Source organism: Quercus lobata, chromosome 10 (genome assembly GCF_001633185.2).
Source record: "Quercus lobata isolate SW786 chromosome 10, ValleyOak3.0 Primary Assembly, whole genome shotgun sequence".
In the NCBI taxonomy this organism is placed as follows: Eukaryota; Viridiplantae; Streptophyta; class Magnoliopsida; order Fagales; family Fagaceae; genus Quercus; species Quercus lobata.
Genome location: NC_044913.1, coordinates 22,124,646 through 22,138,762, shown reverse-complemented (window position 1 = coordinate 22,138,762; position 14,117 = coordinate 22,124,646). Strand labels below are relative to the sequence as shown.

General features: G+C 34.3%; 3 protein-coding genes across 3 annotated transcripts; 2 read left to right on the top strand and 1 right to left on the bottom strand.

The window, feature by feature from the left end:
• Nucleotides 1-996: 996 nt before the first annotated feature.
• LOC115964512 (ethylene-responsive transcription factor ERF112-like) lies at nt 997-1,704 on the bottom strand. Its single transcript, XM_031083809.1, has one exon. It carries the CDS (start codon nt 1,702-1,704, stop codon nt 997-999), a length of 708 nt encoding a protein of 235 aa, XP_030939669.1.
• Nucleotides 1,705-10,297: 8,593 nt separating this feature from the next.
• Nucleotides 10,298-11,719, top strand: LOC115964511. Its single transcript, XM_031083808.1, has one exon. It carries the CDS (start codon nt 10,298-10,300, stop codon nt 11,717-11,719), a length of 1,422 nt encoding a protein of 473 aa, XP_030939668.1.
• A 54-nt stretch (nt 11,720-11,773) lies between these two features.
• Nucleotides 11,774-12,988, top strand: LOC115964510. The gene is made up of 4 exons (XM_031083807.1): nt 11,774-12,077; nt 12,246-12,450; nt 12,567-12,742; nt 12,858-12,988. The coding sequence occupies exons 1-4, from the start codon at nt 11,789-11,791 to the stop codon at nt 12,986-12,988; spliced, it is 801 nt and encodes a 266-aa protein (XP_030939667.1). The 5' UTR covers nt 11,774-11,788.
• Nucleotides 12,989-14,117: the final 1,129 nt, after the last annotated feature.

The window sequence follows — 14,117 nt, the reverse complement described above, 5'->3', positions numbered from 1 at the left end:
ATTTTACACAATAAAATAATGAAAATAAGTTCACCCATACACAGATAGTTTAATTTTTAACTTTTTGGATTAGCATTTGTTTTTTAAGCAAATTTATATGTTTAGGGAATAATTATAAGCTAATTTTTTTACTTATTCTTATATATTGTTTGCGGGTTTCATATTAGTTTTTTCTCAACTTTATTTTAAATAATTTAATTTTTAACTTTTTATCTTACCTTGTACAAATAAACTACATGTCATTTTCAAACAGTAAACGATAACTATCAAGTTTACTCATTGTTATTTTATTCTTCTTTTCTTGTTTCTTTATCCAAGATTTTTTTAATTTTTGAGTCTACTTTAATAGTGTCTGCACGGCTGCTAACATCGAAAACAGGAATTTCAAAATTTTGAAATAAAATATGTATGTATACGCAGTATAGCAGAAATTAGTAATTTTCTTTATTTTTTAAATTTGATAAAGAGAACTATATGACTGCAACGCTATGTTAACTACTCTAGCGACATGTAAATTGCAAAACTAGCAAATTTCTCTATATCTATCAAATCATTTATTCTGAAACAGACCAATGATCCATTGACAATTTCGGTAGAGAAAGTTATTAAGGATCTGATTCTCAAATAGAAATTATATTTCATATTTTGGATTTTCCACACTATATATATATATATTTATATATATATATATAAGTAGCAAATAACGCCTGGATAGAGCATTCAGTGCAAAGTCAAAGGAAGCAATTGACATTGGACTAATGGAGGCTAAAGTTAAGTTCACGCATAAAAAACTAGTATTACCTTTGTTTGCTAGAAAACTTCCACATCTATTTGACATTCATGTAGACAATCTCTATGTAATTTCGACCAAAGACAAATAGCTTATAAGCTTGGAGGAGAACATCTAATCAATAACTGAAAACAACATGAAAAATAATTTACAAGAAAGAGTACTGGCCACTCTTTGACAGTATATAGAATGAGATATTGAAGTGACTAAGCCTCTTGGCTATTCTTTTGATCTTCTCTTACTTGACATAGAGAAGAACTGAAAGAAGGAGCTACAAAAACAGAAGAATAAACCTTGGAACTACCAAATGAGAGCTGTGAAAGCATATTTCTATCATGATCAAAACCACAGCTTCCAGCTGATTCAGAGTTTGATGAACAAACTATAGTTTCTTCAACAAGCGTATCAAAATGGTTTGAATCCACTTTGTCACCTGTTATATGATCATTCCATGGAATTACCTCATCAGGGAAAAGAGATGGGGATCTTGCATGGTTCTTTGTGATTGCATGCTGAAGAATTTGAAACAGCCTCGGATTCTTTCCCAATAAGCTGCTACTTTCTTCATGTGAGTTCATGTTTCCATGACATGGGAAGTTTGTCTTGGCATTCCTTCCCCTTAGAAGCCTGGCAGCACTGTCATAAGCTCGAGCAGCCTCTTCGTCACTGTCGAAAGTCCCTAACCAAAGCCTCAGCTTCTGAGATGAGTCTTTGATTTCAGCAACCCATCTTCCTGAGGGCCTTTGTCTCACCCCTAGAAACCTTCTTCCATTGCTGTTCACTCTTTTAGGAAACTTCATGCTTCTTTTTTCTTCATTTTCATGGACTTCTTCTCCTTCAAGTGGTGTTTGGGTATAATTTTTACATAAATTTTGAGGCTCAAAAGGGATTCCTGAGCTCTCTAGGCTGTCCATGAGTGTATAGGAGAAGGGTTTGTTAGCAAATATGGGAGGGACGCATTGATAGTACTATTATAAAACAAATATGACCAAAGAATGATGGTGGGGATGATGTCAAGTTGATTGTCTGGTTTCAGGTTTGTTTTTTACAAAACTAATAACATATATATATATATATATATATACGATTAGAATTATATAGTACCTGGGAAACAGTATTTATATTGTAACCTAGGGCAAAACTTCTGAAGTGGTCCTCAAATGTATGGGCCGGGGTTAGTGACAGCAATTGGGGAGATGTTGATGAAAATTAAACAATTAATTGTTTTGAAACATTGACAGTAGTACTATGGATAGGCACGATGAATGGTGTATTAGGTATCAGCTACTTCATTCATTTAAATAAGAGAGGCATCATCTACTTTTGGTACAATTTATGTTATTGGTATCCTGTACTGGTTTAACTAGAAGCCTAGTAGTTGTTCCTCAAAAAAAAAAAAAAAGAGAAAGAAAGAAAAGAAAAGAAAAGAAGCCTAGTAGTAGTTAAGAGAATATATGAGAAGAACCAAATTTTGCATATTAGAATGATACCCTGAAAGAATGTGGACATGTACTAAGAACTTTTAATTATTTGTTTTGAAAATATATACGTCAAAAATGCTTATTCTTCAATTTGCTTTCACTATCTACATTAATTTTTTCATTGTGCACAACAAAATCTTTTTAAATAATGAAAAAAAAAAGTGGTTTGGGACTTAAAACTAAAAAAGAACAACTCTTTTGAGCAGCTTATCCCAGCGTCCAAAGCCTATATATTGTTCAATATATTGGCTCAAATGGGATTCAGATTCTCTAGATTTCTTAAAATACTCTACCAAATAGATTTCCTTAAATCTAAACCATTTTTAATGATTTAATGGTCTAAATTCTGTCGTGTTAGCATTCCACTAATAATAATTTTAATTGTTTTGTTTGCAACATTATTTTATTATTTTAAGAATATTGTTAATGAAATGTTGACATGGCAGAATTTTGACCATTAAATCATTAAAGAGTGGTTAGGATTTAATAAAATCTACTAGTAAAATACCCTAGAAAATTTAGAGGATCTGAATCTGCTCAAATGTATGTCCATGATTGTATATAGTCCGCCAGAATTTGCAACACACTTTCTCCTTTGATGACTACAATTTGCCAATGATATCTTTTTAGTAAATGGTCAGTTGGATTAAAATGAGAACATAAGATGATGATCCAAGTAAGTTCAGGTTTTTGCGAGAACTGAGGTTAATTTTTTTGTTAAAACTTAGCATAGCTCTTAAATCAGTCTCTTTCAGGTCTCATATAAGGTTGCAGTGACAACCTGTTAAACCTTCCTAACCAATGGTAATGACATTACTTAGCAAAAAAAAAAAAAAAAAACACATTAATGGCATAATTAGTTGTTAAGTGCTCTGCTAAAAGACTCAAATCATTGGATTCTCCATTGTATTAGGGTGTCCCCAACAATTGGTCTGTAGGTCAAAATTTTACTAACAATATATGTTCATGACATTAGCAGAGGTGGTACCTAGTCTAAACGTCATATACAACATTGTAATAGGGTACCGCCCCTGTGCCTAACGAAACAAAAAATGTCTCTCTCTCTCTCTCTCTCTCTCTTTAAAATCAAAAATAAAGAACATGGGTCCAAGATTCAAGCAAAAGCAGGGTAGATTAGTAATGTGACATCCTGCCAAAGTACCCAGATGTTGATTTAAGGTGGAATGTGCATTAGCTCATGTGGGTTGCAGAAAAAGCCATAGCAATGAAGTGACATAAGCAACGTTTATTGTGATTAGTGAATAGTTTAGTGTTTAAAAAACCATTATTAAGGCTAATTAGTTCCAGACATGACATACATCCAACAACCTACAAACAAAGTCACACCTCAAAAGCTCAAAAACAAACCAGAACGCCCCACGTTTATTTTCTAAACTTCGTCAGGCTCTTAATCCTAAAAAACTAATGTATGACATTTGTCACATTATGGGTGTCTTTGTTATTCCCTCTTAGAACGTGCTACCCCATTCTTTGGCTCACTTATTATTTTTAAATTTTTTTTGAAATTATACCTACAATTCCTGTGCACTGCAAAATCCTCAGGCGAACTTTTAGCTTTCATATTTGTTGGATTCTTCATGTACTTTTCTCTCACATTTCTATCTTAATTAAACTCCCACTTCCCCTTTGTGTTAGGTTTGCTTTGTAGTGTTGTAGTTCTAAGGGGCTAAGATCATCGATTCTTCATCATTGCAAGCGGTTAGCTATCTTGTCGGATCCTTCATCCTCTTTCTTCTTTGACAACTACTTCATTAAGTTTTTTTGCACAACCTTACAGGTACTAAACTTTAATGGTTGTAGTATATATATATATATATATATATATATACACACACACACACAAATGTAGATTGAAATATTTGTAAGTGGTCTTATTTTATGGAGTAAAAGATCGTAGAGAAAGACTTGCAGTTAAAATTGAAAATTTTAAAGACTTGCACAAGCGTGGCCATTGTGCAAGCAACAGTGCAATAGGTACAAATAAAGTATCAATATTTGTAAAGTACGAATGACACTTTGCCAAGCCTGCTCAAGCGAGCATCGAGTTGAGGTCAAGCTGAATACACACGCGATAAGAGAACACGATTTCAATTATAATTATAAGAACACCCACAACAGATGTGGGATATGTGCCAAATGCTAAATATTTGACATATATCCCACACCAAACACCATTTGACCCCATTTATCAGATGTGTCATATCTCATATTTTTTGCAACATACTACAGTAGAGTCACAAATTTGTCACGATACGTATGGAAAGCGTGTGACATATGATTTATTCTTTTCTTATTCCTCTTTTTTGCAACTATGTACTTTCTCAATTGTGTGGCATAATCAAATAACATTCCTTTTTTATTTAGTAAAAAATTAAAATAATTAAAATTAAAAAAAAAAAAAAACTTTTTTGAAAGTGAAACACACGAATAAAACAATTAGAAATCCTAAACATGATATGGGTCAAAGGATATTTTTATTGTATATATTTATTTTGAACTAGGTTAGAAATACTACATAAATATCCCTGCTCTCCTTCCCCGGGCTTGAATTGAGGTTCCCACATTTCCTCATGAACTTAAAGCATGGCCGGAAAAGTACAATCAGGCTCAAATCACTGAATGGTATATTTGTATTGTATATTAAATTGCAATTAAATCATAAATGAGACGCGTATAAGCACACAATAATAATATTGTAAAAAATAATACTCCGTAAAGAGCGATGTACAAGTAGCAAATAAAGTAGTAGTGTAAAATGGACCTAGACTTTGATAGCCCTATTGTCTAATACTCCAATAATGATAACTAACATTACCCAAAATATTTGGTTTTTTCCAGTAATATTATACCTTTTCTGTCTCATGTATCTTGCTCACACAAGTGACAATTAGCAAGTCCCACACGTTATGATTTGTGAAGTAAAAAAAAAAAAAAAAAAGTAAAAAAGTAAAAAATTTGTTTTGCAAGTATATCTAATTTTTTTTGTTGCCAGTAAATATGGTAAAGAAGATTGATACGAAATAGACTACAGCAGAAGTAGCTATTATTATAATTTTTTTGATCTGCTGCAGAAGCAGCTATTAATCGTAGTCATTTGCATTTGCAAGCCATAAGCAAGATGTTCCAAGATGTAATGCTTTGTCCCATTGGAAAAGGTGCGTAGCATGCAACAAGCACATTGGACCAAAACCTGAATAATTGGACAGGACCATAATAATCAGTTTCTGAGGCCTTTCTTATTATAATATTTTTGGCAGGGGCCTATAGATACTAGATCTAGATGTAATCATCCTTCTCCTGAGGTTCGTATTTTATAAGGTTGGTTTAAATGAGATTTGTAGATCAATTGACAAAAAAAAAAAAAAAAAATTGATGATTGTCATAGGCACTTGAATACAAAAATCGTTTTTGGAGTGAGAGGATAAACATGAGGGCAAAATATTGTTATTACATACAAATGTGTATTGAACGTGTATTGCATCAGTCGAAATCATGTTTTCAAAATGCACAATTTTTTTTTTTTGAGAGAGTTTTAATCTATGGGGTTCACTCCTAATGATCCTCTTTATCATCAGACCAAGGCACCAATCAGTTTTTGATGTAAGCGGGGATTGAACTCCAGATTTCTTATTCAACCATCAGAGATTTTACCAGTTGAGTTAACTGAAATCCACATTGATATTGCGTTTTCAAAATGCAATTTCCAAAACTATGCCTACGGGTATGTGCATTACCCAAAATATTTGGTTTTTTCCAGTAATATTATACCTTTTCTGTCTCATGTATCTTGGTCACACAAGTGACAATTAACATGTCCCACACGTTATGTTTTGTGAAGTAAAAAAAAAAAGAAAAAGAAAAGAGTAAAAAATTTGTTTTGCAAGTATGTGTGCGTTTGGGAAGCACGTTTGCATTTTCCAAACGCACGTTTTGCGTTTTCTGTTCTTTTTTTTTTTTTTTTTGCACGCGTTTGAGAGACCAACACGGCTACTATTCATGAACAGTAGCAGCAAAATTTGACTTTTTCCACCTTTTCAGCACAAATTTTACTGTTTATGGACCCACAAATTTTACTTTTCAGCAACTTTTTCATTAAAAATAGGTCCCATGGTACTATTCACACATTTAAAAATTATTTTGCTACAGTATTTTTTAGTTTTTAGTTTTCAGCTGTATCCAAACGTACCTTATATCTAATTTTTTTTTTTTTTTTTTGTTGCCAGTAAATATGGTAAAGAAGATTGATACGAAATAGATTACAGCAGAAGTAGCTATTGTTATAATTTGGGTAATGTTAGTTATCATTATTGGACCAAAACCTGAATAATTGGACAGGACCATAATAATCAGTTTCTGAGGCCTTTCTTATTATAATATTTTTGGCAGGGGCCTATAGATAATAGATCTAGATGTAATCATCCTTCTCCTGAGGTTCGTATTTTGTAAGGTTGGTTTAAATGAGATTTGTAGATCAATTGACAAAAAAAAAAAAAAAAAATTGATGATTGTCATAGGCACTTGAATACAAAAATTGTTTTTGGAGTGGGGATAAACATGAGGGCAAAATATTGTTATTACATACAAATGTGTATAGAAAGTGTATTGTAGCAGTCGAAATCATGTTTTCAAAATGCCATTTTAGTCAAATTATAAAACACAATTTCATGATTTTAAAATTATAATTGATATTGCGTTTTCAAAATGCAATTTCCAAAACTATGCCTACGGGTATGTGCAATTAGTTGTATGTACCAAACATTAATGAAGGTAGGAGTATTTCTACACCTTTGAGTAATTTTTTACACAAACTCCGTAGTTTCAATCTAATGTGTTTAGGAACGACCAAATTGATCCTTCCGTCTTACTTTAGTGAGTTTTATAAACGGGAAAATTTCATCACTTGTGCAGTGCATGAATCATGATCCAGTGTTGGGGTTGTAATTCTCATAAAGAAAATTTCTTAGTTCCAAAAGTTCTGTTCAAAGCATGAGTATTTTTAACAAAAGCTGCTACACTAGATTTTTCTAATGTTAACGTCTAACTTATCTTCTCAAAAGAAAAGTGTTTAGTCCCACATCGGTTTGCTAGGAACTAACGTATAGGTTTAAAGCTTTCGCTAGACTAGCGAGGCTAAGGCCGTTTTGTTAGTATACCATTAGTGATATAAGACCTATTAGTACACTAGATTTTTCTAATGTTAACTTCTAACTTATCTTCTCAAAAAATATATTAAAAAAAGGCTGCTATCTGACAATCTCATCAGGTCAGTTGACTAACTTGTTTGCATTTATTAGACCATTACGGCTGTTTCCATGACTGAATAGTCTTAAAATATGTGAGCCCTATTGGTTTGTTTGGAGATGTTTTCTGTTTTTATTTCTATTATTCAATTTTCTAATTTTTGAGTGATGAGTTATGAAAATTAAAAACATATTTTATGTATTTTCAATTTTCAAAACTCAGTTTCAATAGCATTTTCATAATTAAAAACATATGCATGAGACCCACTGTAAGTGCAAAGTCACACCAGGCTCTGCTTTTGACAAACCCACCAATGGCTCCTTCTCAATCTTCACACCAAAAATCAACCCACACAAAAATATCCCACATCCAACCTCAGAGCTCCTATCACACACCCTCAGCCCAGACACACCTACCGAGCAGCCCCACCTCAACCAACCCACACCGGCCTGAGCTCAGACCGGCGAATGTGATGCCCAAAAAACCCAAAAAAACCCAGATTTTTCTTATAATCTTTCAAGTCCTAGAAAACCCAGATTTAGCACCAAATAGAAACAAACAAAATCCACTAAAATTAAACTTAGAAATCTAAACATATGAAGTTCAAGATCAACTCAAAATTTAACATCAAAATCCATAATCAATATTAAAACATGATTTTTACTGGGTTTAGGGATACAGATCTGGAAAAAAAAAAAAAAAAAAAAAATCAAGTGCTGAAAAAACAAAAAGGGGAAATTAGAAACATTTATGGGATAATGATAATTAAAAATAAATAAAAAAGCTATTGAAATTCATCTTCTCGTAGTACTGAATAGAGAGAAGAGACAGTGAGAGCTGCATCTCGTCTTTTCCCCACCGTGCTGGCGGCTTTGAGCTCACCATCGGAGCAAACGGTGACCAAGCTAAAGAAGAAGAAGTCGTAGAAGATGAAGATAAAGAAGATGAAGATAAAGAAGAAGAAGAAGAAGAAGATCCTTCACTGGGTTTGTTGTGGGTCTTGGGAGAATATGTGGGCTAAAGGGGAAAAATAAAGTGAAATGGCCCCTTAAGTCCTAATATGTTACGCGGGTAGGCTAACCGTGGCCAGACATTGTGCTCAGGTATGGGTCCCACAAAAAAGTAGAAAAATTGAGTGATGAGAATTTGAGTGAAATGTGTCAAATGGGTGGGTATAGGCATGGAACTTAGACCCGGACCGAACCGTATGGTTGGACCGTAAAACCCTCGAACCGTTCACATCTACGGTCCATTTAAGGTGAAGAACCGTTCCATGCGAAAAAAGCATGGAACCGTACGGACCGCAGTCCGACCGTCCGGTTCTGTGAACCGTGAACGGTTCGGACGGTTCAAACGGGCTGCCTTGTTTTGTCTCAAAACGGCGCCGTTTCGTCCCTTTTTTTTTTTTTCCCCCTAATACGGCGTCGTTTTGGGCTTTCTGAATCCTGATTGAAAAACCCTCAATCCCTTTACCTAAACGAAACCCTCTCATTCGTTTCTACCTCTTCCTCACTCTCTCAATCACTCTCTCGTCTCTACCTCCCTCTGTCGTCGACGTCGCCGTCGCGCTCAGCTCAGCCCACTCTCAATCGCTCTCTCGTCTCTGCCTCTCTCCGTCGTCGACATCGCCGTATCGCTCAGCTCAGCCCACTCTCAATCGCTCTCTCGTCTCTGCCTCTCTCCGTCGTCGACGTCGCCGTCGCGCTCAGCTCAGCCCACTCTCAATCACTCTCTTGTCTCTGCCTCTCTCCGTCGTTGACGTCGCCGTCGCGCTCAGCTCAGCCCACTCTCTCAATCACTCTCTCGTTTCTGCCTCTCTCTATCGTCGACGTCGCCGTCGCAGCTCAGATCAGCCCACTCTCTCAATCGCTCTCTCGTCTCTGCCTCTCTTTTCGTCGACGTCGCAGCTCAGCCCAGATCGCAGCTCAGCCAAGATCGCATGGTCATCGCTCGAGAAAAGGCCGTTGAAGAGGTCATTTCCATTTTCTTCTTCTTTAATTCCATTACTACATTTTATTTTTCATTCATAAAATTGGATAATTCTTTGATTAATGAGAAATGAGAAATTCTGAGATTTTTTGCTTTTGAAAGTGGGGGTTTATGTTACTGTGGGGCTTGAAAGCCGAATCTAGGTGAGTTTGTGATCACAGTTTTACTAATGAGAAATGTTTTTGTTCAAATTTGTGTTCGTGTCGTCTGTAACTGTATTCTTAGTAATGCAGAAATTGCAGAAATTATAATCTGATTAAGGTTTATTCTTCCATTGTATAATCTTAGCGGTATGAGTTGCTTCCTAACTATTAATGCAGTATCGTCACAAGATTAGGATGTCTTTGTAGTTCTGGCATTCTTGCTTTGATGTCTTTAGCATTTAAAAACATTGTTGAAAATGGGAATTTATTAATTTTAGAGCAATCAATAATTACAATAAAATTTTATTTTCTGTCATGTATCCTACTGTGAGTTGTTTTCAGTTTGGGAGTCGTAGCTTTGTTGTCTATGTAACATACCGCTGATTTATTTTATTTAAGCTTACTGAGATTTATCTGTGGAAACTTTGACAGCATTATGGGAACTTTCTGAATATAGTTGGTGTATTTATGTGGATAGAGTCTGTTGTTATGTTTTAATTTGTAGTGTCTTTACTCTTTTTTACGGTTGGTAGTGTTTTAATGTGTATGAAGTTGTGGTTCTTTGAATATCTATATTTCAAAAATTGATGGGTCTATGCGTGTTTGACTGTTGTTTAGTCTTTTAGATTAAAATGGAAACAGAGACCGGGTCTACTCCATCACATGAAGTTGATTCCAATGTAGTGGAATCTTGCTCTAGAGTAAGGGAAAAGGTTGATCCGGCTTGGGAACATTTTAGCCTTGGGTCGGATGAGAAGGGACGGAATACTTTTACATGTGTGTATTGTAGGCAAACATATAAAGGTGGGGGTATTAATAGGATGAAAAAACACCTTGCGGGGATAAAAGGTGATATTGGATCGTGTAAAAAGGTTTCTCATGATGTGAGATACCAAATGTTGGAATATGTGAAGGAGTTTGAGTTGAAGAAAAAAGCTGAGAAACAACGTCAAGAAGAAATGTTTAGTGTGCCTTCTACAAATAGTGATTTGCAAGAAGATGATGATGTTCAAGAAGTATTTAGTAGTGGGTTGCCTAAAAAACCTGTTTTAGGTAAAAGAAAGGGTACAAAGCTAGTGGATAATTACTTTGCTCCAAGAACTACTCCAGGAGCTCAACCTGGTCTTAAAAGTGTATTCCAAAGCAAAGAAAGGGTGAGGCAAGCTGATATGGCTATTGCAAGGTTTATGTATGACAATTGCATTCCTTTTAATGTAGTGAATTCAGTGTACTACCAAATGATGATTGATGCCATAGCTGCTGCTGGTCCTGGTTACAAAGGTCCATCTTATCATGCTGTACGGGTCCCTTTGTTGAGGGATAATAAGAAAGAAGTTCAGTTGTTGGTTGAGTCACAACGTAGGCATTGGGCAGAAGTTGGATGTACACTTATGGCTGATGGTTGGACAGATACTAGACATAGGTCATTGATTAATTTCCTTGTTTATTGTCCTAGGGGAATGGTATTTGTAAAATCAGTTGATGCCTCAGATATTGTGAAGAATACCAGAAACTTGTTTAAATTGTTTGATGAAGTAGTTACATGGGTTGGTCCAAAAAACATTGTTCACTTGGTTACTGATAATGCTTCCAACTATGTATCTGCTGGTAAATTGTTGTGTGAAAAGTATAAAACTATTAGTTGGTCTCTTTGTGCAGCACATTGTCTGAATCTTGTGTTGCAGGATATGGGGGAGATGTCTCATGTGGAGAGACTAAAAAATCGTGCAACCAAAGTTACAGTTTTTATTTATAATCATGTAGCTTTGATTGCTTGGTTGAGGAAGAGACCTGGTTGGACAGATATTGTACGTGCAGGAGCAACAAGATTTGCTACTACTTTCCTTTCATTTGGAAGCCTTCATGTGCATAAGCATGACTTGCAAGCCTTAGTGACTAGCAAGTTCTTTGTGGACAATAGATTGGCAAGAGAGTCAAAGACAAAAGAAGTAGTTTCTATCATATTGGATAATTCTTTTTGGGATGATATTAATGTTCTTGTCAAGATTTCATCACCACTCATTCGTTTGTTACGGATTGTTGATTCTGATTAAAGGCCTGCAATAGGATATGTGTATGAGGGCATGCATAGAGCACAGTAGGGAATCAAGAAGATCTTCCGAATGAAGAAGCACTTGTACAAGCCATACACCTCAATTATAAAAAACCGTTGGGACAAGCATTTGCGTAAAGATCTTCATGCTGCTGCATATTGGTTAAATCCCGCTTTTCAATATGATGAGGAGAATTTTTGTCGGAAACCAGCAGTAAATATGGCTATTTTGGACTACATTGGGACAAAATATGATGGTGATCAAGAAAAGGTAATTAGGGAAACCCAATATTTTCGGGACAGTATTGGGAGCTTTGATAGAGATCTTGCATTGTCAACAAGCAAGACCACTCATCCAGGTAAGAAGTAATTAGTTTACTTTAGTACTATAAACAAATCTTAGTTTCTTTGTTCATGTTAAAAGTTAGTTTTGTCACTATAATTAGAATAACTGAAGTGATTATTTAATTGAAAGTTTGTTTGTTTATGTTGATTAATATTAGATTACGTTGTGTTATGAAAATCAGATGAATGGTGGAAGTTGTGGGGTGCTGATGCTCCAAACTTGCAAAAATTGGCAATTAGAATCCTTAGCCAAACTTCCGCCTCTTCTGGATGTGAGCGTTGTTGGAGTTTATTTGATCAAATACATTCTAAGAGGAGAAATAGGTTGGAGCATCAAAGGCTCAATGATCTTGTATTTGTTAATCATAACTTGCGATTGAGACATAGGTAATTAAATGCTATATTTTGTCATTATATTAATTTTTAAGAAGTCATTTATATAATGTAATTGTTAGTTACTAATTATGTTCAAATTCCAATGATGAGCATGACATTTTATGCAGGCTTTACAACAAAAAGCTTAATTTTGATCCCATTGATTATGCAAGTATCGACAAAACTGATTTTTGGGTAGTTGTGGAAGAGGAAGACCCGTATCTTAATTATGAAGAGTTGGAGAATGCAATTTATGAAGAGGGTGCATATCTAGCAAATGTAGAGGCTTCTTCTAATATTGAAGGTTAGTTTATATGTAAACAATTTGATAACCTATAGTAATTTTTCTTTTATTTTTTTCAAACTTACATAAACATTATAATAATTTTTCTTTTTATTTTGTTCAAACTTGTGTGTAGAATCTATAGATGATAGCAGTGAGATTGAAGGAATTGATTTGGGAACATTTGGACAACCTATTGGCCCTCCTCCTAGATTTCCAGGGAATGATGACGAGCATGATAACTTTCATGACATTGATGATTTATGATCATAATAATTCTGTTTGAACGTTAAAGTTCTATTTTGTATTTTAGAGATACTTTCTATGTCTTTTTGTAAGACACAGTGTTTGACTTGGAGTTTGAAGTTAGTTTATTGTTTTTTAGAACTAAGTTTTATGTATTTTTGTAAGAAACAATGTGTAGTTATGTACTATAACTTGGAGGCTTGTTTATGTATTTTTACTTTGTACTTTTAAGTTTTATGGACTACATTGGCTAGTTTGGACTACATTGGGGTGTGAATTTTGGTAATAGAAGCAGTACTAGCACCAGTACAGCAGTACTCTATCTATGGTTGGTTGCTTAATTATTAGTTATATATGTTTTACCTTTGTGTTAGTATAGTTAATTAGTAAGAGTAATGTCTTTTTGTGCTTTTGTAATAGAAGCAGTAATAGTACTTTGTAGCTTGTGCATGTCTGAGCTGGAATCTGGATATACCTGTAATGTATGTGCATGAAAGTACTTAGATGAAGATTTCATTGCAAGCCCACTCTCTTGAGATCTAGCGGGCCATGCAGGTGAATATATTATATATAGATACTTCAAACTAATAATTTACAAAGTTTTGCCTTTTTCTCAGCCTGTGAATGCATTTGTGTATGTCTGTTGGTTGTCTTGAAAGTAAATTAGACTAATTTAGTTATTTTTTTTTTTTTTATTAATTTAATGTTTTTATATATATTTAAAATAATTATTAAATTAATTATGACATCATCACGGTTCGACCCCGGTTTGACCTCGGTTCGACCTTGAAACCCTTGAACCTCGCCCTTTTACGGTTTAATGAACGGTCCGGGTCTGAAAACCATGGGTATAGGAAATTGGGGTCTTTTAAGTGATGAGTGATGAGTGACGAAAATTGAGTGAGAAGTGATGAGTGATATAAAAAAAAAAAAAAAATCTATTTTACATCCTTAAATACTATTTTATCTATTTACCAACCTATTTTATAACTTATTTTACATCTCAGTTTTTATTTTTAGATGCAACCCAATAAAATAATATAAAATACCTAATAAAATAATAAAAATTACTATTCTCTCTCTTTTTCCTCTCACTCTCTTTTTCTCTTCACACACAATCACAAGATTAAAATAATATTTTTTTTTAATA

What these genes read in the sequence shown, in the direction of transcription:
- LOC115964512 (XM_031083809.1), bottom strand. Translation starts at nt 1,704, where the DNA reads ATGGACAGCCTAGAGAGCTCAGGAATCCCTTTTGAGCCTCAAAATTTA.
- LOC115964511 (XM_031083808.1), top strand. Translation starts at nt 10,298, where the DNA reads ATGGAAACAGAGACCGGGTCTACTCCATCACATGAAGTTGATTCCAAT.
- LOC115964510 (XM_031083807.1), top strand. Translation starts at nt 11,789, where the DNA reads ATGAAGAAGCACTTGTACAAGCCATACACCTCAATTATAAAAAACCGT. An exon ending in AACTTGCGATTGAGACATAG is followed by an intron (nt 12,451 to 12,566) that starts GTAATTAAATGC and finishes CATTTTATGCAG; the next exon opens with GCTTTACAACAAAAAGCTTA. An exon ending in GGCTTCTTCTAATATTGAAG is followed by an intron (nt 12,743 to 12,857) that starts GTTAGTTTATAT and finishes ACTTGTGTGTAG; the next exon opens with AATCTATAGATGATAGCAGT.